The sequence below is a fragment of the Sus scrofa genome, chromosome 7, assembly GCF_000003025.6.
Source record: "Sus scrofa isolate TJ Tabasco breed Duroc chromosome 7, Sscrofa11.1, whole genome shotgun sequence".
NCBI classification, from domain to species: Eukaryota; Metazoa; Chordata; class Mammalia; order Artiodactyla; family Suidae; genus Sus; species Sus scrofa.
Window position 1 is genome coordinate 98,090,122 of NC_010449.5, and position 26,387 is coordinate 98,116,508.

Genomic DNA, 26,387 nt, shown 5'->3' on the forward strand with positions numbered 1-26,387 from the left:
TGCTGTATGCTATATATGAAAGTTTTTAAGAGGGTAAATCCTAAGAGTTCTCATCACATACAAATTTTTTTTGTTTTAAATTTCTTTAATTTTGTACTTACATGAAAGGATGGATGTTCACTAAACTTTTTGCGATAATCGCTTCACACACATACAGCAAATCATTACGCTGTATATCTTATACAATGCTACATGTCAATTATGTTTCAACAAAAATGTAATTTTTAAAAATTACTAGGAATACAGCAGTGAAAAAGACAGACACATTCTCTAATCTAATGGAATTTATTTTCTAGAGGTCGAGAGACAAATGAATGGCTTTCAAAATGCACAGGATGTATGGGGTACAGTTGGCTTGGCTGTAGAGAGTTTGAATAGGGGCTAGGGAAGATCAGGAGATGTGGATGCAGAAGTAGGGCTACTTGGTGAAGGTCTTCAGCTGGGTTAAAGGGTAATGGGTTAAAGGGTTCCTTGGGGTTGTTTCTTTGTTCCGAGGTTAGAAAGGGAAGTGATCACTGCTTTTTACTACTATTATTTTTTTAATAGTTGAGGAATTTGAGGCATAGGGAGGCAATGTCTCTTGTCTAAGGACACACAAGTGTAAGATCAGGCAGGCTTGTTTGTCAAAGTCCGAGTTAGAAGCCCTTGACGCCTTCCACTCTTTTCCAGCAGCGCTGCGGAAGAAGAGCAGGGTGTCCGGGGACCCAGGAGAGATGGGCGCCACGCTCAGAGACAGCTCTGCGGAAAGATCGGGGAGGGAAGGACCCCGGGGCGACCTGATCACGGGACAGTCATAGGTACCCTGCAGAGGATTTGTCCCGGCCGGAAGGCAGCGCAACTTGTTCCGGGGGAGCCTAGCCGCAGCGGGTTCACCCTGCGGGCACACCTGGGCTGAGGTTAGGGCAGCTGTGTTCTGCCCGTCGATTTTCCCCCCCGTTCGTCAGTGGTTCGTTCCGAACACCCCTCTCTGCGCTGCGGGTGCCGTGGTCCGCCCTGCTTCCGGTTGTTGCCGGGCTCTATATCCGGTGTCCGCCCGCCCTCGGCTCCGCCGCCGCCGCCGCCGCGATGCTGTCCCGGTCCCGCTGCGTGTCCCGGGCGTTCAGCCGTTCGCTTTCCGCCTTTCAGAAGGTACGGTCCGGCCGGGCTGGGGCCCCGGAGGGTGAAAAACTCTCCGGCAGGCGGACGGACGGCTCGGGGTCAGGGGCGTGGCGCGCCGGCGAGGCCGGGCACCAAGGGCATCGGGACGCGGAGGCCGCGGGCTGGGTGGCCGAGAGCCGCTGTTGCTCTCGGGTTCTTTTGCGGAGCCCAGTAGCCCCTCGCCTGCCCGAGGCAGGCAGCGCCTGGTCCCCTGCTGTACCCCACCCTCCGCGCGGGGCGGAGGAGCCGCGCCCGCTCCGACACGAGACTCAGAGTTGGGGAGGAGGCGCCACGGAATGCTCCGACGGGATCCAAGGGCCCGTTTCCTCTCTGTTAAAATCAGTGGGTATCAGCCCCGTTGGAAAGTTGAGATAGTTTGGCAGGCCCAGCGTGCTGACGGAGTGAGAGCACGCCTAGGCTGTTGCCATTAGCTTTCGGCGTCATGAGATTTCACCTGTCACCAGCACCGGGACAGCTTTGAGTCTGTATTTAAGAGAGAAAGCTGTTTCTTTCCTCTGGGTGACGTCGATAATGTCTTCTTTCTCCACAGGGGAACTGCCCTCTAGGGAGACGTTCCCTGCCTGGTAAGTTCTGCCCTTGCTGTCACCTAAAAATGCTCTCCTCCTGGGCAGAGCCGTATGTGAGGAAATGGGGTGCCTGTGTTTCTCCGCATGGTGTTCAGATAGATAGGAATGAAACAAGATGCTATTTAATAACAAACATCATTTATTCATTTAGCACATAGTTACTCAGTATCCGCAATGTGTCAGGCACTGTGCTAGGCACTCACTAGGGATTCATCAGTGAGTGGTTCTCCTTGTACTAGACCGTAGACCATACAGTCTAGTGGGAAGGACACGGTGTAAATTGTTAAACAAATGGACTATCGTGAATCTTGGTTAAATGCTGAGAAGGAAACAAATGAAGCAGGACACTAAAGCTGTGACCCACAGGATGTGACAGAGGCCAGGGTGATGAAGAGCAGGAGAGGGAAAAGGAATAGCAAGTGCAGAGTCCCTGAGGAAGTAAAGACCTTGGCAGTATTTCGTTACTGGAAAAAAAAAAAAGGTGATTTGACCAGAGCATTTTGGTTAAGGGAGAGAGTGCCATGAGGTAGAGTGCCACGAGGTATCGAGACTAGGAGAAAGAATTTTGGTTTTATCCCAATAGTTTTTTATACACATGATACAAATATTTGTTGAATGAGTTGATCGTATTATGGGCATTCTGTGTGCCAAGCATTGTTCTGAGTGCTTTCTGTACTTTTTTTCAGTTAATCATTAAAAAACAGTAAAAGAGAAATTTTCTTTATTTACGCATGTATCATTCAAGGCTAAGAGAGGTTAAGTGCTTTGACCAAGGTCACTTGGACAACTACTGGTCAAGCCAGGCCTACCTACTCTTCTGCTTGAACCCCTAACCCACCAGGTTATCATTTACTCATGCACTACATAAATTATTTATTAAAATGTCACTGCATGCCAGGCACTGTCCTAGGTGACAGGGATATAGATGGTCTCTACCCTCCAGGATCTTATGGGCTACCAGGAGAGACAACAAATACATGTTTATGCATATGGAAGGACATAATTACATTGTAACTACTATGAAAGAGAAGTGGAGTGTAATGAGAGGGTGGGATGAAGTAGCCAGCTTGGGAGGTGGAGAGTGCAGCGGTAATATCAGCAAAGGCTTCCCCCACAGGAGTGACATTTAAGCCAAGTCTTAAAGAATCCATAGGAGTTGGCTGAGAGAACGATATTCTAGGCAAAGGGGATTGCTTGTGCAAAGGTTTTCAGGCAGGAAGACTTGACTCGTCATAGAAATGGAAAGGAAGCCTGTCTGGGAGGGCTGGGCAGGAATGTGTAAAGTTTTTGGACTTTATTCTAAGAGCCATGAGGTCATAGGCACCTGGCACAATGTTAGCTCAGGACTCTCAGTAATAAACTTTTTAGTTTGGAATCCTGAAAAATGTCAGTAAAGGTTTTCTCCATTTTAGAGACTAGCAGGACAATGGGAAGAGCTTTGTATTTGGGGTTTACATTGTGGTTCAGCACTTCTCCTTGGGCTCGTCACTTAACCTCCAGAAGCCTTTCTTATGTATGAAATGGGGATCATGGCAGATGGTTGTTCCGCTTCAGGGAGCTGTGAGGCGAAAATCAAAATGAGGTCATTATGTGAAGGATTTTTATCAACTCCAAAGCACTGTACAAATGAAACTTGCTATAAGATGAATTCTGAGTTGGACTTAGGATTCCAGAAGTTGGTATGGGCTGGCTGTTCTAGCTCAAATACATGCTATGCTTGGGGTTTTTACTGCATAGTCATTGGCTACTGGACATGGAGGTGGGCACAAGAGAGAATTGTCTCCCGTTCAGTGGCTCCTGTGCCCATGGTTCAGAAAGAGTTATTAATAGATCTGAAAAAGTAAGACCCAGGAGAGAATATATTCAGGTGAAGCAGATAGAGTGATTAGTTATTGAGGAAATGCAGTCATCTGTGCTAAGGACAGTTGGTGGGGCAGAGAGGAGCTCCCACCTTGTTGAGTGTGACCAGAGTGGAAGGTCTCAGGGAGGGGGGAAGACAAAACACTGAAAGAAGGGATAATGATTTGCTCAGTCCTAGAACCAGCTGGAGTCCTTGGGCCTAAAGTAGCCCAGTCTTTGCTGCTGAGGTACAGGCAACAAGACTTCCAGCTCAGTGTATTTTAAATAACCAGGGAAACAAACTCAGATCAAACATTTCCACTGCTCCTCTGATTAGGCTGTGTCTTCACAAGATAAGCCATCATGTGTTTTTCTTAAGCTTCAGTTGTATTTGAAGACTTGCAGAGTAGAGGCACTTTATTATGAAAACATGTAGGGATAATGAGAGTTTATGAATTTTAAGGTAAATAAGATGATAGAATTCTCCCCTTTCTTCCTCAAACACCTTCCCACCCACAGTCCCACATACCTGTTCTCTGCCATAACAGTTACTTTGGTGGAAAAGTTTTAAGAAGCAGGACTTTCTGATAAAGATGATATTATTGCTTGCTGTTGATCCTGCTCTATCTCAGTTAGGGGGTGAACAGACGTCTTTTCCATTCCCAGCAGGTATCCTGTGTAAGATAAAGAGTTGTTGGTTAAGAGTTGTTTTGTTTCTTGCAGGGATCTCCTTATGTCAGGGACCAGGTTACCCTGACAGCAGGAAGATTGTGTAAGTATCACTGGGGAGCATAGATATGTGGACACGGGGTATTTAAGACATCAGTTTGACTGTCTGCTTTCTTCATTGACTTTCAAACCTAGAAATCAGACTGTTTGTGTTGAGTCCCTAGATCTAACCTTGATGTTAATTCATGACATGTGCTTGAGCTTTAGCTCCATGTTAAGTGCTGGACCAGGAGTGTGCCTGTCCTCAGGTGTTTAAATTATAATGAAGGTGAAGCTGGAACCCTCTTTTTATGAGAATAGATGTAGTGGGGTGCTCCTAAATATTCTGGTTGGATACAAGTGAAGCTGAAAAGCTGGAGGTTACATTTATTGCGGCGATTAAGAGCATCTTTTTGGTTGCATAGTTACTCCCTTTAAAAACAGTAAAAGCAAAGAGTCTTGCTAATTATAATTCTATTATTGCATAATGCAAGGTTTGGAGAAAGGCCACCCATGCGCGTTTGAGGTTAACTTCTGCTTATGAGTGTTGCTTAATGCTACTTTGCATTCCAAGTGTTTTCAGGGTGGTGCTAAGAGGATGCTCTCTAGCACTGTCAAGCTACTTTCTCTACAGGGGGAATCTTCAAAATGAAGGGTCAGCAGATTAGCGCCTTCTTCAGTGCGCATTACAGTGTTTGGTCTTTTGGTTTTTTATTTGAGAAACTGATGCACACACTACTAGAAATATGAGTTCCTGTGTTATTTTTGGAGTGCAGTTTGGCATTCATAAGTATTTGAACTGAGTGAACCTTTTGATATAGCAATTCCATTTTTAGGAGTCTATACTGAAGAATGCCCAGCATACCCACATTTCTCTTAAAATGGCCAAATAACAGGGGATTGGTTAAGCTTTATTCATTCTATAGATGGGAAAAAGCAGGTTATAAAATGGTTCTCTTTTCTACCGTATGGTATAATCCCATTGTAAATGTTCTTTTTGCTGTTTCTAACTGTCATACTGTGAACATCTACTGTGAGATTACTTTTATAATTTAAAAATTATTCAGGGAGATTCACAATATTACTCATCTGCAATTTAAATGAAAATTGGAGCAACCACAAATCTCCGAACAATAATAAACACCACAAATAACCATTTTAAAGTAAATTATTTTTAAAAACCCCTAAACTTTGAGGGATAAGGATTACACCTTGGATGAGAGTATTACTCTAATAACAGTTTTTATGTTGTTCAATGTCTCTTTTCTGTGAATAAGATAATCATTTTACTTAAACAAAAAAAAAAAAAAAAATTTTTTTTTTAGGGCCACACCCGTGGCATATGGAAGTTCTCAGGCTAGGGATTAAACTGGGGCTACAGCTGCCAGCCTATACCACAGTCACAGCAACTCCAGATCTGAGCCACGTCTGCGACCTACACCACAGCTCACGGCAATGCTGGATCCTTAACCTGCTAAGTGAGATCAGAGATGGAACCCACATCCTCACCGAGAGTAGTTGGGTTCATTACCACTGAGCCACAATGGGTACACCCAAATACAGTTTTACAATAAAAGATTTTTATGTGTTTATTTATAGCTTACATGATTCAAAAGTAAAGAGTATCCATGGGAAGATTTTATCCTTGTTCTGTGGTGCCACCAAGTTCCTCCTCCTGGGGACAGCCAGGACTGCAGGTTCTCAGGTGTCCTCAAAGAGCAGTCTCTGCATTTACATGTTACCTGTTAGTTCTTGCCCTGAAACATGGTTTTGAACTTTACACAATACTTTGTACTCCATTTTTTTTTTTTTTTTTTTTTTTTTTTTTTTGCTGCCACTTGCAGAAGTTCCTGGGCTAGGAATTAACCTTTGCTACGCAGTGACAGTGTGACAGTGCTAGATCCTTAACCCACTGAGCTATCAGGGAACTCCTATATCTATAATTTTTAATAACATACGTTTTTTTCCTTTGATTTTTACATAGACTTTATAGTTATTTTGATGTTAGAAAAGTAAAAATAATCAAAAGGCAACTTTTGATAGAAAGGTGTGGTAGAATGTTCAAACAACCTTGAAGTGTAGAAGGTGAAAGTCTCCATCAGATCAAATTACTTTTCCAAAATGCATGTGTTATGTAACAGATAACCATAGGTGCCATGTATTATCTACGTCTGCCACTCTCCAGTGATAACCACTATTAATGGTTTTTCTTGGTGTTTTTGTTTGTTTGTGGGGGGTTTTGTTTGTTTTGTGCATAACACCTTTTTACTTGTTAACTGGCTTATCTTGCTGTCCTGTCTGATCTAAATCTTTAATCCTGAGGACAGAAATTCTTGTGTATGTGACAACTGGTATGTACCCTGAGGGCACAATGTATTTTACTTGGATTTAAGTTAAGAAAAACCAGTCAGGAAGCTTAAGTCCTTTTGGTAGGTATGCAGAGGACTAAGATGGCTATCTTCTTCAAAGACCCAAACGTAAGTCTGCTCTGTGAGAGCTGGCATTTCACTGCAGCACAGGCTCTTGGTCTTACCCAAGGAACTCACTGTTTAAGGCACCCAAGTCATCCAGGCTCTGTGCTAGACCCTCTGAGTCAGAATCTCTGGGAATGGGGCTGGACATGTGTGCTTTGAAAAAGTTCCCCCAGGCAACACTGATGCGCACTCCTAGTCAGGAATCACTGATGTAAAGAGGGAAGGTGACGCGGGTTCCCATTGTGATGCAGCGGAAAAGAATCCAACTAGTATCCATGAGGTTGTGGGTTCGATTCCTGGCCCCGCTCAGTGGGTTAAGGATCTGATGTTGCCGTGAGCTGTGGTGTAGGTTGCAGACGCGGCTCAGATCCTGTGTTGCTATGGCGTTGGCTGGCAACTTTAGCTCCGATTCAACCTCTAGCCTGGGAACCTCCATATGTCATGGGTGCTGCCCTAAAAAGCAAAAATAAAACAAAGAGGGAAGGTGACCCATGGTGCCTTATCTAGACTAAAATATCACCCGCTAAAGTTTACTTTTATTTTTGTTTTGTAGCATTAGCAACAGTAGTGTCTTGAATGTTCGATTCTTCAGAACTACAGCTGTGTGCAGTAAGTATCTGCCTTCAGCTCCCTGCTTCTTGGGAATGGAGTTTTAATGGGAAGAACTATAATTGACTGAATTTAATTCAAGAAAAATTGAAAAGAAATATGGACTGTGTGTGATTTTTGTTTTGTTTTGTTTTTAACCTCTTTTCCTAGAGGATGATGTGATTACAGTCAAAACCCCAGCATTTGCAGAATCTGTCACAGAAGGAGATGTCAGGTGGGAGAAAGGTAAGACTTAGTGTCCTCTCACTTCTTTAGGTTTAAATACCTTTGAAATGTCCCTTTTACGTCCCCTACCCTCACAGTAATCAGTGGAACCTATTGCCCCCCTCTTTACATGCATCGACCTTCTCCTGGCCTATAGGAAAGGGGTCTTGTAACATACCTGCCAGAAAGGATTTTGGAGCATCTCACTCCCCCCTGCCCCTGCCCTAATAGGTAGCCTTTGCCTGTCATTTCAGCTGTTGGAGACACGGTTGCAGAAGATGAAGTGGTTTGTGAGATTGAAACTGACAAGGTAGGCTTGTGCTATATTACTACCAACTTTTCATGGTCTTCCTTTGGTTTCTTAACCTAATAGAAGGAACAGGGACTTAACTGTTAAATTTAAAAATAATTTTTGAGGAGTTCCTGTTTTGGCTCAGTGGGTTAAAAACCCAACTAGTATCCATGAGGATGTGGGTTAAAGATCTGGCGTTGCCCGCAAGCTGAGGCATTGGTTGCAGATGGCCTTGGGTCTGGTGTGGCTGTGGCATAGGCGTCAGCTGCAGCTCTCATTCAGCCCCTAGCCTGGGGGGAACTGCCATACGGCACAGTTGTGGCCCTGAAAAGAAAAAAGGAAAAAAATAATTTCCCCCCCAAATAATTTTTGACTGCTTCAGTTGTAAAAGTGTTGGAATAGCTCATTAAAAAGAAAAAGCATTAGGAGTTCCTGTCATGGCTCAGCGGTAATGAACCTGACTAGAATCCATGAGGATGCAGGTTCGATCCCTAGCCTTACTTGGTGGGTTAAGGATCCGGCATTGCTCTGAGCTGAGGTGTAGGTCACAGATGTGACTGGGATCCCATGTTGCTGTGGCTGTGGTGTAGACTGGCAGCTATAGCTCTGATTCGACCCCTGGCCTGGGAACTTCAATATGCCACACCTCCGGCCCTAAAAAGACAAAAAAAGAAAAAGCATTAAAGTTTAATTTCAGATTGTTCTAGGTATATGTATTATACTTTATAGTACTTTAGTAACTTTAGTTTTATAGCTTTTGTGTGTGTGTGTGAGCTGTTTCCAGTTGTTTTTCATGTATCACTTGGAAACACATTAACTGAATCTTGTTTTAATGTTTCTGAGAAAGAGCAGAAGGGTGAATCTTCACAGTAGCGTTGAATTGTCATTACTCTTACTCTGAAAGTGTGACCTCAGTGTTTCTATATGCAGGGTCTTGTATATCTGTTGCAACTCTTGTGACTCATGCTTGAGATTCTATACAATTAATTTGCTAATGCTGAGTAAAAATTTGGACTCTTTCTCCATCTGTCTTCCTTTTCAAGACATCTGTGCAGGTTCCATCACCAGCAAATGGCGTGATTGAAGCTCTTTTGGTACCCGATGGGGGAAAAGTAGAAGGAGGCACTCCTCTTTTCACACTCAGGAAAACTGGCGGTAAAGAAGTTCTCCTGGTTGTCAAGGTCTCCAGTGTTCCCCCTTGGAATTGGGGCTGAGCATAATATTCTAATTCCTTGGTACCTCAAAGACCATTTGGCATTCCCTCTGCATTTAGTGAGGCAGTAAGAGGGGAAACATTCATATAGAGTGAACTTTAAACGTCACGTTCTAGAAGAAAAGGGTATTAAAAAGATAAACCTCATAATTCTCTGCATTTTCGCGGGACTTTTTCTTAAATAGAAATGAAGATTCTAAGGACAATGATTTACATCCGCCCCCCCAGCCTGGCATCAGAGTCACATGGGGGCCTTACAAATAATACAAGCGCCTAGACTCTGTGTCCCAGGAGTTCTGATATATTAAATCTGGGGTTATCGGATCCTGGTTATCTTAGCACCTTTTTTTGTTTGTTTGTTTTTTGTTTTTTTAAATGCTCTCCAAATGATTCTTATACACAGCCAGGAAGCTGCTATTCTCAAGTGAGAAGAAGCAATATTTCTTCCTATCTGTTATGGAGAATTTGGTGTTTTTTTCCACATCTGTTCTCTCATAACATTTTTGGGAAAGGTTGAAATAAGGAAATGAATTTGTGCTGGATCTTTTAGTCAGTATTAGAGATTAGAAAAGAAAATAACTTTTTGGTTCTCAAAGCTGTAACTGCAAAAAAGTCTGTTTCTTTCTCGTTGTTAACATAGTTAAGCAGAGAGATGGTAGATTGTATCATTAAGATTGATCTGGGTGAGACCAGAAACCCAGGATGGAAAGAACATGGAGCTGAAGGCAAGGGAGTAAGATTGATTGTTCTAGGGGGAGAGTTTCACCCTCTGAGCGTTCCTTAAGAGAATGTTATTTGAATTTCAGTATAAACCCAGATGTGATATCCTAATGGGTAAATCAAAATAAATATTTAAAGTTGTGAATTGATTGCTTGACTACCTCTTTGGTTTGTGAGAGTTATCCTAGAGGAAATTCTTTGAAGTCTTAAGTCTAAATGTGTCCTCAAAACTTATATTTTTTAATAGTTAAGAGTATTTTTCCACATGTGATGTTAAAATTGAAGAGATGCTCAGTATTACTGTAATCAGAAATGTGTTGCTTCTATGTATTTGTTTCAACATCTTAAATTGCCTGGGTTCCTTTTGTTTTGAAGTTTACTTTACCATGAACTTGGTGCTTAGAAAGTACTTGCTGAATTTGATCAGTAGATATTTGTGAACCCGGGAAGGCAGGTGAATTAAGTCAGTTACCTAATGTAGGACATCTAGAAGCCCTGAGGAATAGGAGGATAGAGCCTTGTATCAGTCTGTGTATCTCTTAGCCTTACATATATAGCAAGTACTCAGGAAGCATTTGTTAATTGATTAGAGATAGAGCTTTTGCTGCTAAATGCTGCATGGTGCCTGCAATATGGTTGCTTTCCTTTCCAGAGAGTGCCAATGGCATATCTTTTTCTTGTTTTCCAGCTGCTCCTGCTAAGGCCAAGCCAGCTGAAGCTCCTGCTGCTGCAGCCCCAAAAGCAGAACCTGCAGTGTCAGCAGTTCCTCCTCCCCCTGCAGCATCTATCCCCACTCAGATGCCACCAGTGCCCTCACCCCCACAACCTCTTACTAGCAAACCTGGTAAGCCTCCGCCTCCATGTGTCTTCATGTGAGAGAAGGACATCTCTGATGTCATGTTCCCTCACAGGGCAAAATCGTGGCTCTAAACAGGCTCCATTTGCTACTTTGTAGAAAGAAGGCTAGACTTAGTATCAGAAGACCTGGATTTGCATCCCAGCTTTCTGTTTATAGCACGGTGACTTTAGGCTAGTTATTTAACTTCTGGGAGCAAGTTGCTCATTTGTAAGGTGGGAATGATACTGGTACACATCAGCGTCTCTTGAAGATTAAGAGACAGTACTGTATGAAAGCAGCAGCATGTACTCACGTGTTAGTGTCTCATTTTCTGATGCAGTGTACCCTCTCTTCATTTTCAGTGTCTGCAGTAAAACCCACTGCTGCCCCTCCAGTAGCTGAGCCCGGAGCTGTCAAGGGTCTGCGCGCAGAACATCGGGTAAGCCTCGGAGGACCACTTCCTTGAAAGAGGCTGAGCGATGGTGCTGAGCTGAATGGAATGTAGGTATGCCGTGCCTCCCTTTGAATGGCCGGCAGCTGACTCTCTGGGCCTTGACAAGGAAATTGAGTTTAGGAAGTGACTTCTTCGGTCACATAACTGTCAAATGATAGGACCAGAACCTGAGGTCTTATGAACACCTGTCCATTGGTTTTTCTCACCATTATGCTACTACTTAGATGCCGGGGGTGAGTAGATATATGCAGGGGATGGTAGCCTAGTAACACATCCCTTCCCTCCCAGGATAACACACACTTCGGAGAGGTAGTTTAGGGAGTTCTGTTCCTGTACTTCCAGGATACTTAGCTGAGGGCTGTACAGTGGCAGACAGGGGCAGACATAAAACCTCAAGGAAGTATGGTCAAGAGTGTGGGTTCCTCTGCCTGAGAAAACACCCCCTGAAAATACTATCGCCTCCAAAGTTTGTTGCCTGTGAGTTGCCATTGCACGAGTACATCCCACAAGTAGCTATTCTCACGCAAGTCTTTAGCATCAGAAACTGCTTTTCTGTAATGACTCTTGCACTGGCTAGCCCTATAGTACACTCTTCCTTTTCATAAACTGGTTTTGGTTTTTAAATCAAACCATTTCCTGGGCCTCTATTCTTGGTCAAACTTTAGGCACATCTGAGTAGTTTTTGTCTGCATTTCCTTGTTCTTGCTCAGAGGAGCAAGGCCACCACAGGAAAGAGGAAACACGGAGCTCCTGTATTTAGATACTGTAGTTCTTAATTATCCCCTCCGGGCAAGCCTAGTGCTCCCTCACACAATGTTGGAACGGCTAGGTCCAAAGACCAGGTTGTCAGTACCTGTCCCACTTTCCCTTTCAGGAGAAAATGAACAGGATGCGGCAGCGCATCGCTCAGCGTCTGAAGGAGGCCCAGAACACCTGCGCGATGCTCACCACTTTCAATGAGATTGACATGAGGTGAGAACTCTCATCCTTCTCCCAGTGCCCTTTTTCTTGGGGAACACGTGAACTTGCCCAAGTCCTTACTTTGTGCTGATTCCACCACTAACTAGCCAACAGGAAAAGTACTTCTTTGCACTGCTCGGTGACTTCACAGAGGGACCCGTTGGTTTCATTTGCTGATTGACTTTCCTAATGCTATGCCTTCCTCCTCTGTGACTTAAAAGACGTAGCCTTTTAAACTCGTATACCCAAATCTTGTGATTTCTGACCAGCGAGGCTGGTAATAGTCTTAAACTCAAATGATTACTGTCAAGTTGGCAACTAGAGATATGGCCACCAGGCCAACGAAGGCTCCCTCTAGGGATGGAGACTTGATATCATTCCCAGGGGCAGGGTACCGCCCCTGTTTTCTCACTGTGCCTGCTCCTTATGTGTGTTCCCAAGCGACTCACAATGGGCTGATCATATCGTTCGCCTTTCTCAGCTTTGGAAATGGAATAGAAAGCAAGTTGAACTTTTAAAGAAAAACCTTAGAATATTAACCAAAGGGGCTAATTGAGTATACCCATTTCTATAGTGAACTAACTGTTGACTGACTTATCTTCTTTAAGACTTTGATGTTACAGGTATCAGCAATTGTAGGGAAGAGAATGTAGTTAAAGTCAACAAGTGTTTTTTGAATACTCACTGTGTACAAGATACTCTATTCGAAGGGGGTGCAAAGATGAGTGAGAAAGAACCCCCTCCCTCCTAAGGCTACCGTCTGGTTTGGATAAATACAAAATCTAGAAAAATAGGAGTTCTCTCATGGCTCAGTGGGTTAAGAACCCAACTGGTATCCATGAGGGTGCGGGTTCGATCCCTGGCCTTGCTCAGTGGGTCAGAGATCCGTCATTGCTGTGAGCTATGGCATAGTTTGCAGATGTGTGTGGCTCGGTTCTGGTGTGGCTGTGGCCGGCATCTGCAGCTTGGTTTCAACCCCTTGCCTAGGAATTTTCATATGCCGTGAGTGTGGTCCTACAAAAGACAAAATCTAGAAAAATACGTATCAGAAGGATACAAAAAGTATGACATGGAGGAAAGAATGAGATCATTTGTTTTTGAGGTGATGAGGCGCATAGATGGGGAGGGTGGGGACAGGAAAGGCTTCCTGGAGGAAAGAGATTATTAACAGGCCTTTTATTAAATTTTTTTTCCCCTTTTTTTGGCCACCCCATGACATAAGGAGTTTCTGGGCCAGAGATCAGATCCCAGCCACACTTGCCACCTAAGCTGCAGGTTACAGCAACGCCAGATTCTTAACCCACGGTGCCAGGGTGGGGATAGAACCTGCATCCCAGTGCTCTCGTGACGCTGTTGATCCCATTGTGTCACGGTGGGGATTTCTAATAGGCCCTAAAGAATGACCAGCATTTTGACGTAGTCAGAAAGGCTGTTCCGAAGCTGTTAACAGTATGAACCTGGCACAGATAGGAAAATACAAGACGCATTTGAGAAGTAACCAACATGAAGAATAAGTGTAGGAAAGAATGGTAAAGAAAGTTGGATCTATATTTCAGAATGTTTTAAGTGCCAGGGTAAGAGTTCATATTTAGTACAGGACGTAAAATCAAGTCTTTAGGTCATCTCTTTGCTTCCTTTGTCCCAGGTGTTCAATGTGCTAAGAATCTACGTTGCATTAGGGAAATTGGTTTCCTTTGGCAGGGGTCTGAAAAGTATAGATACGGGAATGGTTTCTGTGGCATTGTTCACAGTAGGGTTCTGTGGCCCATTTCACTAGATGTCTTACGTTCTGTTGGGAAGCTTCCTGAAGACTGGATGTCATTCAAGCTGACGATTTCTTTCCTATCCATAGGATGTAGAGAAAGACCTTGACTAATGAACCACAAAGACTGCAGCTTATGTTTCAGTGCATTAGGGCCAAATTGTACACAAATTGAATTGGGCTTTGAAATTCTACCCAATTCCTTAAGACAAAACATGTAAATATTTGTGCCTTGAAAGATGCAGTTGGTCCAGCAGCTTTGATTGGAAGGAAAGTGCAATAGCTGGATCTCCTTTCAGCAGCTAATCGAAGTGTCACTTAATGATGGCCTGGGGTCTCGCTGCAGTCAGTAATCTGGTTTAGATTGAGTGCCCTTTGGGTCTTGTGCTGATCAGCTAACCCATAAGGGACCTTTCTGAGACCTTCTCCTCTCCCCTGTTGTCCCAGCCTCTGCCTCCAAGGGCAGAGCTCTGAAATAGAAACTACTTAATGACCAGACAATAGCATTTGGGCAGTTTTGAGAGCAGAGATGTTTATCACTTCTCTTTCCCCCTTCTGCAGCTCTTGTGTCTTGGGAACCAGTAATGTCTTTAGGGTGGTAATCCTAGCACTAAATGAGGTTAGACTCAGGAAAACAAACATTTTAAACTCAGTCAGTCCCCCTAGGAAAACTTCCTTTTTCAAAAACAAAAGGTCTAAAGGGGGGAGTTAAAGTTATAGCATCTTATCTTTCGTGCTAATGTCAAATTAGGCCATTATAGGGAGAAAGGGAGAACCGAGCATTTGGGCCTGAGATAAAGTTAAATTCAATTTCCATCACGGAACTGTATTCCCATAAATACAGAGGTTTCTGCAGCAGAATGCTGGGAAAGCCATTTCCCACTAAGTCTGCAGTACATATGTTGTATGTATGTGAAAAACCAGCCCCAAAGAGCAAAGGCTGTTCTTATTGCAAAGGCTTCTCAGAGGCTTTGGCTGCTTGTACTTCAAAAGCTCAGGTCCGCACATGGTCAGTTTTCTAAGTACCGGGGAAACCACGTGCATCAAACTAATCTTAAGGGCAAGAACTATATCTTTTATTATCTTTGTATCTTGGTGCCCTGCTCTGAGTCCCACTTGTGATGGATGTTAGTACCTGTTTGAAGGAACAAGTGGATAGAAGTGCTAACTCTGGGGAGATGAATGAATCTACTGACTGTCTCATGAGCCTGAAATAACACTGGAGTCTACCCATCCATAAAGAGTCAGGACTGCTTTTGCTCACATGAAACCCATACGCCTGTAGGGTTTGGGGGTTTTATTTGGTTGTCTTTTGTCTTGGGTGTTTTGTTTTGTCTTCACTGGTCGGGAGTAAGGTCACAAGGAAGTCATAATCAGGTTTGGTGGTATTTTGAAAATAAATGAAACAAATAAACAGATTAGTGTTTATTTTGTGGACTTTGTTTATGCTTAAAAACAATTTTTTTTTCAGGGTAGATGCTCATGGTTTTAGTGTAGCTAGAAGTATCTTTGTTACCCAGGGTGAGGATGTTGGTGTGATCTCCTGTTCATATTGTCTATGAAATCTGTGACTTCTGGAAGGTCACGGTCTACTTTAAAGACAGACTGGGTCTCATTCCTTTGGATCCAGATTTTGTAAAGGAATAAAGTTATTGTGTTGACCTCTAGTGGTCAAAACTTGAACTTGAACTTAGGTGGATGGTCCAGAGTAAGGGAAAAAAGCTTACCCAGTTGTGTACATGGCGTTAGGAACCAGTATGAAAATCAAAATTAGGGCTTCGTTTCGTGGTCAGTTTGTTTTGTAATGTGTTTTTGCAGTAACATCCAGGACATGAGGGCTCGGCACAAAGAAGCTTTTCTGAAGAAACATAACCTCAAACTAGGCTTCATGTCGGCATTTGTGAAGGCCTCAGCCTTCGCCTTGCAGGAGCAGCCTGTTGTAAATGCAGGTGAGTTTGGGGTGGCCAGAATCCCAGAGCTCCTGGGAGGTATGTGTATCAACACAGACCTGCTCCCACACATGCAGCCACAAAGATGGAGGTCAGCAGACTAAGGCTTCTTATTTCATACGTGTGAAAACTGAATACCTTCCCAGGAATTTCTTTTCTTTCTTTTTTTGCTTTTTAGGGCCACATCTGTGGTATATGAAAGTTCCCAGTCTAGGGGTCGAATCAGAGCTACAGCTGCCAGCCTACACCTCAGCCACAGCACTGCGGGATCTGAGCCTCGTCTTCGACCTAACCACAGCTCATGGCAATGCGGGATCATTAACCCACCGAGCGAGGCCAGGGATCAAACCCCATCCTCACGGATACTAGTTGGATTTGTTTCCGCTCTTCCACAACAGGAACTCCATCCTCAGGGATTTCTTGGCTCACCTCTGAATGGGCATCATGATGGCTCTCTCCCTGCTAGCTGGACAGAACAGGCTCTCTTCTCAGTGCGTAGCTTGGCGGCTGCTCTGGCAACAGGCAGTTCTGAGCCAGCCCAGCTCTCCAGGCCTCTCATGTCAGAGTGGAAACTCATGTTCTGGCTGCTACCCGCCCTCCCACGAGCCCTGTTATCTTGGGTCCTGACTTCCACACTTGGCATAGCTCCAGGATGACCTTTGATTTCTGGTCAGTGGATCTCACTTGTGAGACCTTGGCTTGGCCCGTCTATCATGGATTTGGTGCTCGTTTTCCTTACTTTTTGCTCACATACGTGATTGAAATGTTGACCTAACAAGGAGTTCTCTTTCCTATTGAGACAGTTCTCTGTTCCCTGGAAGATTAGAGGACTGTGGCACCTCTGCAGCCTTTAGCAGGGCAGGGCCCCTAAAGATCTAGAAATAGAAATCCCAGTCCCTTCCATCAGGTGGTGTGCCGTCGGTAGGTAGAAAGGCCGTCTTTGTCTCACCAAACGCAGACCTCCTTGTTGCCTCCATTCTTCCTACGCTTCCTGATGACTCTCTCCATCTCTCTGCCTTCCCACACATGTAGGCATTTCTCAGACTTCCCTTGGCTTCCTTCTCACTTTACATGCTTTTCAGGGGTGTCTTATCTGAATATAATATAGACTTTCTATGGAAGAGATTCCCAAGCCTGTGTTTTCTCATGACCACCAGAGCTAAATTTTTAGCGGCTGGTTTGCTCTCTCAGGCTAGCGTATTAAAGCCAGCTCACCCTGCTTCCGCCTGAGTTTCCTAGAAAGAGGCTTCCCTCACCCCTTGTTGAGAGTAGGCAGCAGAATGGGTGGCATCCCACCCCCCCGCCAACTTCCTTTACCAGCTTGTTCTTTTTTGAGCACTTTTTAAGCCTAGCTGAGGGAGGGCTGAGGTAGAGCCAGCTAGCAAGAACCCAGGCACATGACTATTCTCTGTCAGCCAGTGCATTGATCCGTCTGGGGCTGCCATGGAAATGGATGCTCTGTACTGGTGCTTAGCCAGGACACTTGGGAGAAGTTATGATTGGTTGGCATGGGAGTAAGTGGAGTGCCAGCTAGGTCTTCATGCTGGTTGATCAGCCCACACTGTACCAAGCACTGTGGATTTTTACTCCACTAATGCAGCTGTTTCCTCATTAGCCTGGGCCTGGGGAGTTGTATGTAATGTGTGTTTTCTCTCTCATAGTGATTGATGATACAACCAAAGAGGTGGTGTATAGGGATTATATTGACATCAGCGTCGCAGTGGCCACCCCTCGGGTATGTTGGGGCAGGAAGTGGGGAGCTCTGGTCTTTGACTCTCACCTGTGTGAGGAAGCAGACACGCAGGAGACATCATTTCTGTAATTCTGTCTTTTTAGAAGCCCAGTACTAGAAGAGTAACATGTTTTTGACCACACCACATTCTCCAATCTTAATGTCAAGCCTAAATATCTTGGACTCTGTTAATCACATTGGGTGATTAAGATATTCTGGGAAGGGGGAACCATTGGCTTGAACTAAGGGAGTTATAACTGTAAAGGGTACTTACTATTTGCAACTGAAAACAGCTTTTCACCCTCATCAGGGTCTGGTGGTTCCCGTCATCAGGAATGTGGAAACTATGAATTACGCCGATATTGAGCGAACCATCAGTGAACTGGGAGAGAAGGTAAAGTAGAAAGAAAGATGTGTAGGAGCTGCTGGTCAGGTCAGGGAGGAGAGCCTGGGGAGGCTGGGCCAGTGAGCGGCGCCCAGGGAGCTGGAGCCTCTGTTTATTCTGCAAGGAGCACCTGGCCCTTGAGAACAGCCGTCACAAGCGAGAGCCAAAGCACTGATAACTGGTGGAGCTTTTCGTGCTCTTGTGACTGCAGATCTCATGAGATGAAATCTACTCAGAAAAGAAAAGGTCCTCGAGTCCTTTCCTCTGGTGGAGCATTAGTCCCAGGCATCTCAGCTGACCACTTTCATGTTACAGCCAGAACTTGGACTGTTGACCTCAGATGTGAGCCTTCTGGACTTCTTTTGGGTAAAGAAAGCTGTGCTGACCTTATCTTTCAATTATAAAATCTCCTTTAGGCCAGAAAGAATGAACTTGCTATTGAAGATATGGATGGTGGCACTTTCACCATCAGCAATGGAGGCGTTTTCGGCTCCCTCTTTGGAACGCCCATCATCAACCCCCCGCAGTCTGCCATCCTGGGCATGCACGCCATCGTTGATAGGCCAGTGGCCGTGGGAGGCAAGGTAAGGACCATCACTGTTAAGGTCCTGGCAGTTAGGCGATGAGCAGAGGAAAGTCTAACTAAATGCTCATTATAAAAGAGTCATTGTAATTTCAGGCATAGATTGCATCTCTTATAGTTTGTAATTAGTAGCTAAGGCACTGATTCTCAAATTGTGCATGGAGCAGCAGCATCTGGGAACTTGTTAGAAATGCAAATTCTTGGATCCCTTCCCCAGACCTAGGGAAGCAGAAGGTACAGATGAATCTTGGTTTTCTTTCTTGTGATTTTTTTGTCCATTATAGCTGGTTGAGTGTTCTGTCAGTTTCTGCTGTACAGCAAAGTGACCCAGCCATGCATAGATATGTATATTCTTTTGTTCACATTATCCTCCATCAGGTTCCATCACAAGGGACTAGATCTAGTTCCCGGGGCTATACATCGGAAATGATTCTGATGTATGTTAACGTTTGAGAGCCATTGAACTGAGAAAAGCCTGCTCCTTCATCTGGGACCAGTCAACAAGCTTCATTCTCTAGGTGCTATAGGGAGTGGAGGACGCAGTTTAAGACGTGCTCCTTGCCCCTGGGAAACAGCGCAGCAATGCAGAGCTGTCTATAAGCTGCTAAGTTGTATGATAAGGCTTAGAGGTTTTCTGGAAGCTCAGAGAATGAGGTCAAAGGGTCTTGAGCCTGCCCTGGAAGATTCGTTGGTAGGATAATGTTTCTGGGACCTCTGTGTCTAGAACCTTTTTGGTTTTTTTGTGTTTTGTTTTGGTTTTTTTTTTTGCTTTTTAGGGCTGCACCCGTGGCATATGGAGGTTCCCAGGCTAGGGGTCCAATTGGAGCTACAGCCGCCAGCCTACGCCACAGCCATAGCAATGCCAGATCCAAGTCATGCCTGTGATCTACACCACAGCTCATGGCAACGCCCGATCCCCAACCCACTGAGCAAAGCCAGGGATGGAACCCGCAACCTCATGGTTCCTAGTTGAATTCGTTTCTGCTGTGCCACAACAGGAACTCCTAGAACCTTTTTGGATCGCTAACTCCTTTTTGAACCCAAAATCATAGCTCTCCCCTGAAAATAGTCATATACCCAACTTGGCATACAGTTTGAGAGAATCTGTGGATCCCAGGTTTAGAAAAAAATTTTTTTTTTATATTATAACCCTAAAGAAGAAATTGCAGGCAGCAGAACTGAAGAGGAACTTTCCCTGTAGGGAGCAGACAACAGAAAGTGCAGAGCATGTTGTCTTTTTTTTTTTTTTTTTTAAGGCAGATGTAAGGAGACTCCTATTTTCCTGGATTAAGCTTTGTTTTTGAGTGTGGGAGCTTTGCTCTAAGCTAGGGCTTGCTCCCTCTGCTTGGTCATCCCTGCCGCGGGGCTGTCTCTGCCCTGCTGCAGACAGACCTGTCAACCTCTCTTCTCTGTAGGTGGAGATACGGCCCATGATGTACGTGGCCCTGACGTATGATCACCGGCTGATCGACGGTAGAGAGGCCGTAACTTTCCTCCGCAAAATCAAGGCAGCGGTAGAGGATCCCAGAGTCCTCCTACTGGACCTTTAGGAGGAAGCCATGCGCCCTACATGTCAACCACGCAGGAACTGAAAACCAGTCTTCTCCCTGTCCCCTCATGGCCCCAGGTTAGCCTGATGACAGACAGGCATATGCTGTTGGCCTCAAGCAAGGAAACCAGGGCACTATGTAACCAGCAGTCACAGGCCTCTTCTTGGTGTCTCCTGCCGGGCTCTCTCCCTCTCTGCACCCTTCTCTTACGCTCGAATATCTTATTTCCTTAGGCTCGAGGGAGAGAGAGAGCCTTAACAGATGCCGTTAATATTTCCGCCTTTCCTTCATTAGCCCTCCGCAAAGATGATTTTGTTTCTCCCCGGCGCCATTATACTGGAGAGAAACTGCCAGGGAGGGACCATGTGACTAAGTTTCTGTCTTTTGAAAGTCTGTTCTCGAGACTCCCAGGAGGGAGCTGTGTCTCCCAGGCTCAGGGCAGCCTCTGTCCTGGCTGTGCACGTCCTCCCTCGGTTCCCCCTGGGTGGAGGTATTGACCACAGGCAAGAGGTGCTGCTTTGCTTCCTAAGTGGCACCGCGTTCTCAACTGGCATTGACTTCAGGCTGCCTCTACTACCTCTTCCGGGAAGCACAGCCCAGGGGACCTGGTGGGGGGAGGGATGGGTAGGCAGTGTTGAGAGGGGAAGAGGGCAGATTCTGAGGTCCTATTTTGTAAATGAGACAGGAGCAGAATGGAGGCTTGCCCTCACATCCTGACTTTGCACCAGGAAAGACCCATTTTGGCACAGACACACACGGCTGTGGCTGCACCACCCTTTCTAGGCTGCTAGCTAGGAACCATCCTACCACATTGTTCTCATTTAGAGCAGATTCTAGCACATCTTGGCAGTGAGACAAAACATGTCACCACCAAAGGCTGGATGGTGCCTGGTAGAGATTGGAGTGAAGGAGGCTTCCTGTGAACTGGCTCAGATTGACTTGAGCTTTTAAATTCCATTGGTGTAGCCCGTGGGCTAAAGAGGCAATTCTGTTTTTGCATCGTAGCCCTTGGGTAGTGGGGCCTTAGCCCTTCCTCTCCAGAACATAGGTCTGGGGAAGGATGGATGGTGGTGGAAACCAGCTCCCAAGATGCTAGTACACAGTGGGGAAATGACCAGTGTCACCTCGGAGGTCTGGGCACAGTCATTGGAATTCCTCGGAGCATGGGTAAATGCACACACCTTGTGGAAGTTCCTGGGTTTTGTGGCTTTGTATGCACTTGCATCCAGGCCTGAGGCTGCCAGCCTTGACACTGGCAGCCATTTATTCAGTGTAGTGTCTGTTTGTATCTCCAGCAAAGATGCAAGACCTGGGGGTTGGGGTGGGGGGAATGGATGGGAGCCAGTACTGAGTGCCTGCAGCATCTACTATGTCTTCACTATTCAGAACTTGTAACTAAAATATTTAAAGAAACTGATTTTAAATGCAAATTAAAGGGCAAATGTTCGCAAACAGGGTTCCTGCTTTTGTACTGCTTTTGGTCACTGATGTTGTGCAAGTCTCCAGCCCTGTGATTGTCATTAGTATTGAAAGCCATAGAATGTCCCCGGCCAGCCAGGGAAGCGCTCCAGCTTCCTCCAGTGAGCCCCTCAAGCCTGGCAGGCTGCACTTCTGGAGAAATTGGCCCTACCCGTGGGAAGCCTGTTCAGACACCAACAGACACCTGCATTTTCGTGGGGGGACTTGTATTATTTCTGGAATGGACTGGGGAGAGGTGGGACGACTCTTAAAATTTCAGGTTTTGCACTTGATGGGCCACATGGGTATGCGATGCCCGAGGTTGGTCAGAACAGACGCGGTCACCTCCTAGGAACAGGGGTCTGTGAGGGTGAGTGGGCAGAGCTGGGTGCTAGTATGCCCTGGCTCCTGGTGACAGGCCTGATGATGCCCAGGCTGAAACTCAGCCTGCTTTTTCTGCACATAGTCCCTGCCTGGTGCTGCTGCTGTCAGTGATGCTGTCTTTGTACGAAGGTGTGTCCCAGGAACTTCTGGCTTCCAGAGGGTGGGAAAAGCTTGGGGCCAATGAAAGGAAGAATTTTAGAATGATCAGATCTGGGGCATGGAGCCCTAAGCTTTAATTTCTCTAGTAAACCTACAAATGAAGTATGTTTAGCCCTGTTTTTTATCAAATGGACTATAAGCCCCTCAAGGGCTGGGACCACAATATTCTAGACTCGCAGTTCCAGATGTGCAATGTTTATTGCACGAGTGAGGCCCCGAGGTTCCAAAAGCAGCTTGCACTTTGTATAGCAGTTGGAGGTGGTCTGGCCTAACTTAGCAAGTGTAGTGGCCAGGTCCTGTCATTTACCTCTTGGAATTCCAGTTTTCTCAGGAGCCACCATCTATCTGTTCAGGGGGTCACTGTGAGGATTATATTCCCCCCGCCAGGCACCAGGACCCCCTTCCATGACTCCTCTTCCCATTTCCCACAGAGCCTGGTGTCCCCTGCATGCCTGTACTTCCCTGTGGGCTCCCAGCTGTTCTACAGGGTACAGGTTGCCCTGCTTCCAACTCCCTGGCAGGCTGCCCACGCACTCTTGGTTACTACAGAGCTTCCTCTGGGGGAGCCTTCCCAGCTCCCCACCCTGGCACTGCCGACTGGCTGCATTGACGAGGCAGGGACACCAGAGGCAACAGCAGGCTTTATTGGAATGGGGCTGGAGTGATACGGGTGAGCCCCAGGGCAAGCCAGGACCGTACAAAGGCAGGGCCTCCCCGTGTCCTCTTGGCCCCAGACTCATCCTGAGGAGCTGAGGAGCGCTGTGGCCTCTGGACAACACAGGCCTCGGGCCCCAGAGTTAGAGCTGGGCCTCCCCAGCCAGACGGAAGGACAGGGTCAGAGATGCCACCTGGTGCTGGAGACACACTGAGGGAGGGAGGGAGTCGGGGCAGAGGTCTGTGGAGTTTTCTGTCTTAGTGCCACACCCCAGTGACAGCGTGAGTCCTGAGAGGAAGAAGAGGGCCCCCAGATCTGGGGAGAGATTGTCTTTGGGGGTAACTACTAACCCCAGTTCTTTAGAGACCAGAAACATCTGGCTTCTGGCTAAAAGCTTGAGCAGTTGTTCCGTGTATTTTGTGGTTTCATTTCAAAAGGAGATGAAGTCACAGTGGCCAGGGAATTAAGTGGGTCTCAAAACTAAAACGCAAAATGGTCAACTGGATGAATGTCCAAGAAGGAACTCCTAATGGGTACAATGTGTCTTCAGCGGCTTCCGGCTGGAGGCTGAACCGTGGTCTCCCCTCAGAGCCATGGGCAGCATAGCCTTTCTCTCCACATTGGTAGGCTGGCTGGGAAAGGGAGCTCTTTATTCTGTTTCCAAAATTTCTAAGTGGCAGAGCTGCGCGTCCCCCGCCCCCATTCCTCCTTATCCTTATTTTCCTCCCCTCCTTGCCTTTCGCTCTCCAAAGTCTGCAGTCACCAGATAAGGGGCACGATGGGGGCTGGGAGTGGGTTGTCCTGTCCCCGCCCCACCCCATGCCCACTACAGACTCTTGCCCGCTCCCCTGCCCTCCCAGCCCCCTGGTGGAAGAGGCTCACGAGGTGCATGATTAAGATGACCAGCCATGGCAGCCCTGGTTTGGGTCCACTGAGCCAGTGGACCGGGATCCTGAGATGAGTCTCCAAAGACATCCCCACGGCGGGGCACATGGCAGATAGATAGTCACAGAATGTCACAGCTCAGCAGGTGGTCAGTAGCTCAGCGCTGATGCGAAGGAAGGCACCTTTTAACAAGGGAGGTCTGCGTTCAGGGTACAGGGTGTGCGCTTGGATGCTGATGTTGATTGATGGGTGGAGGGCTTCACGCTGCCCAGAATGCTGAGATCTCCTTCCTTCCACCCTCAGCACCGACTAGAAAGGGTTTCTCCAAGAGGTGGCCAGGGGGCTCCCTAGGCCCTTCCTAGGCAGTGGTGATGAGACTTCAGAGGCCGGAGGGAGGGGCCTGAGCAGGAAAGGCAAGCAGCCTTGCATGCTTTGCCTGAGGGCCACTGATGAGAAGGGCCAGCTCTGGGTGGCAGGCAGAGAGAAGCGACCCAGACCAGTCCAGCTGCTTCCATCACCAGCTCCACCCCCTCCTACCCCACCAGTTTGCTCCACTGGATAGAACTGAAGAAGGGGTGGGACTTGAGTTTGTCAACACCGCCTGTTCCCGTGCCTAGGCGCAGGGTGGGCTCAAACTGCAGCAGCTGCGGAGAGAGGCCTAGTCAGCACTGGGCCGGCGGCAGCCCCACTGCCCCCCGCCCAGCCCACAGAACCCCCTGGAGGACATCAGTGTTTGGCCACCAATACAGAGAAATGTGTTGTCCCCATTACCCTCCTGCGGCCACCTCGGACCACACAATGGTCTGTCCTTTCCATCCATAGGCCCAGAAGCCGCCCCCTCTAGGCCGGCTGCACCTCACCTCAGTTAGCAGGGAGGCAGCGGGGCGACTGAGCCACTCAGGCAGCTGGAGCCGAGTGTGGGGCTGGATTCCTGAGGGGTGGCTCTGGGACAGCGCCTGGGAAAGACAGGAAGGCAGTCTGAGGCGGCCACCCCAGGAGAGGCTGTACACCCCAGTGGTGGCCAGGATTTTATTTTTCCCCCGTGTTACATCTCAGGGGATGATGCTGATCGCTGCCTTTTGCTTGCGTGCCAGGCTGCTGAAGACGCCTGGGACCTATTATCCGTAATTTCTCCATCAACTTTCAGAGTAAGTATTAGTATCCTCATTTAAAGACAGGAAGCAGGAGTTCCTGTTGTAGTGCAGTGGAAATGAATCCGACTAGGAACCATGAGGTTGCAGGTTCAATCCCTGGCCTCCCTCAGTGGGTTAAGGATCCAGTGTTGCCGTGAGCTGTGGTATAGGTCACAGACACAGCTCAGATCTGCCATTGCTGTGATGTCGGCCTGTGGCTGTAGCTCTGACCCCTAGCCTGGGAACCTCCATATGCTGCACCCCTAAAAAGCAGAAAAAATATATATATAAAGACAGGAAGCAGGCTCAGTGAGGTCAAGGGATCTGTGCTGAGTTCAGGGTTTAAACCCAGATCCCTCTGGCTCCAAGCTTGCTAGAAGCATCGGTCTTATCTACGGTTGCAATTAGGGCAGGTGCTCTAGAAGAGTAACATTGAAACTTGTCTCCTTACAGAAAAAAAATCTCAACAGGTTACTCATGTGACAGCAGGCCATGGCCATGTGACAGCAGGCCATGGCATGCTACTGTCACAGGGCTGGGATGAGGGAAGAAGGCAGGACCTCTCTGGGCTCTAGAAGGGTGCTGTTGGAGGGAAGCAGAGAGGCCTGTCGGAGGCAGGAAGAGAGGCAGGTAGCGCCTGGAGCCCTGAGCTGGAGAGGTGGCGGGAGGCCAAGAGGAGAGACCCACTCTGCGGGGCTGTTTGCAGCCAAGGGTCCCAGAGGAAGCCAGGATGGACTGGTCAGATCTGGACTTCAGGTCACGATGCAGCCACTCAGGACATTTCCTGCTCAAATGCAGCTAGGCCTCTCCCTGCTGCCTGATCTAAGCGGTCCTGAACTTATAGGGAAGGAGAGGGCAGAGGCCGCCCTCCTGAGAAGGGGAACTTTAAGCTCCGGGCCGACAGGCTGGACAGGCAGCTGCTGGCCTGGGATGAAGGATGCCCTCTCTCCGGCCTTCCAGCCAAAGTCCTGGAGGTTACGTCTCTGACGGGTGTGGATGAGGAGAGCGAGTAGTGGGGAGAGAAGGTTCGGGGGTCCTCCAGGGGCCTTCCAAGTAAAAGGTCTGTGTCAAACTCCACCCTCCCTCCAGATCCAGGCCCAGGCGCTCTCTTCTAGAGCCCCCCCCACCTTCCCAACTCAACGCTCATTCATACAAATGGGCAGTCTCATTAGCTGTAGCCACTCGTCTGGTGGGGGTGCTCAGTGTGTCCTTGGCCTGGGTGGGAAGGGCTGCTTCTGTCTCTCATGGCCTGGGCGGCGGGGGTTAGTGGTGCTGGCAGGACCTTGAGCCCAATGGCCAGGACTTGGAGAACCAGACAGGCTCATCCCTGACACTGGCTGGTTGGACAAAACCCAGCCCGTCCTACACCCTTCAGGCTCCACACCCGGCCCAGCTACTCACCGTTCCAGTCAGCAGTTCATACAGGAGAGACCCAAAGCTCCACCAGTCACAGGCTTCCGTCAGCTCAGAAATCCCACCCACCTCTGTGGGAATGAGAACATCCACGTCTCAGTCTCACTCCCCTCCACCCACGCCTACTCATCCTACCAGATGCGGCCCCATCCACAGACATCCAAGGTCCACCTCCCCCGCCCTCCTTGCCTGGGGCACCGTAGAGGTTGTCCAAAGCCTCCCGGCAGCACTGGGGCTCCACTTCTGACCACTGGCCAAAATACGTGAGCCGGACGTGACCTTGTCATCCGGTGTGTTGCAGGGA

At 47.2% G+C, this 26,387-nt stretch overlaps 2 protein-coding genes across 4 annotated transcripts in view; one reads left to right on the forward strand and one right to left on the reverse strand.

The window, feature by feature from the left end:
* Positions 1,040–21,146, forward strand: DLST (dihydrolipoamide S-succinyltransferase). Its single transcript, NM_214397.1, is given in 15 exon segments — positions 1,040–1,128; positions 1,688–1,721; positions 4,287–4,335; positions 7,299–7,354; positions 7,505–7,579; positions 7,813–7,868; positions 8,894–9,005; positions 10,472–10,627; positions 10,984–11,060; positions 11,950–12,047; positions 15,616–15,746; positions 17,408–17,481; positions 17,789–17,872; positions 18,280–18,447; positions 19,862–21,146. Coding segments are annotated over 15 exon segments (1,368 nt in total). The 5' UTR covers positions 1,040–1,065; the 3' UTR covers positions 19,997–21,146.
* The window catches only part of RPS6KL1 (ribosomal protein S6 kinase like 1), a 28,476-nt gene continuing 24,709 nt past the window's right edge, over positions 22,621–26,387 (reverse strand). For all 3 annotated transcript variants that reach the window (XM_013989171.2, XM_001924573.5, XM_013989172.2), the window contains exons 8-11: positions 26,273–26,362; positions 26,072–26,154; positions 24,398–24,493; positions 22,621–24,181 (exon numbers count right to left, since the gene is read on the reverse strand). In XM_013989171.2, the coding sequence (XP_013844625.1) occupies positions 24,071–24,181; positions 24,398–24,493; positions 26,072–26,154; positions 26,273–26,362 (380 nt within the window). In that variant the 3' untranslated portion in view covers positions 22,621–24,070. The remainder of the gene's footprint in view (positions 24,182–24,397; positions 24,494–26,071; positions 26,155–26,272; positions 26,363–26,387) is intronic.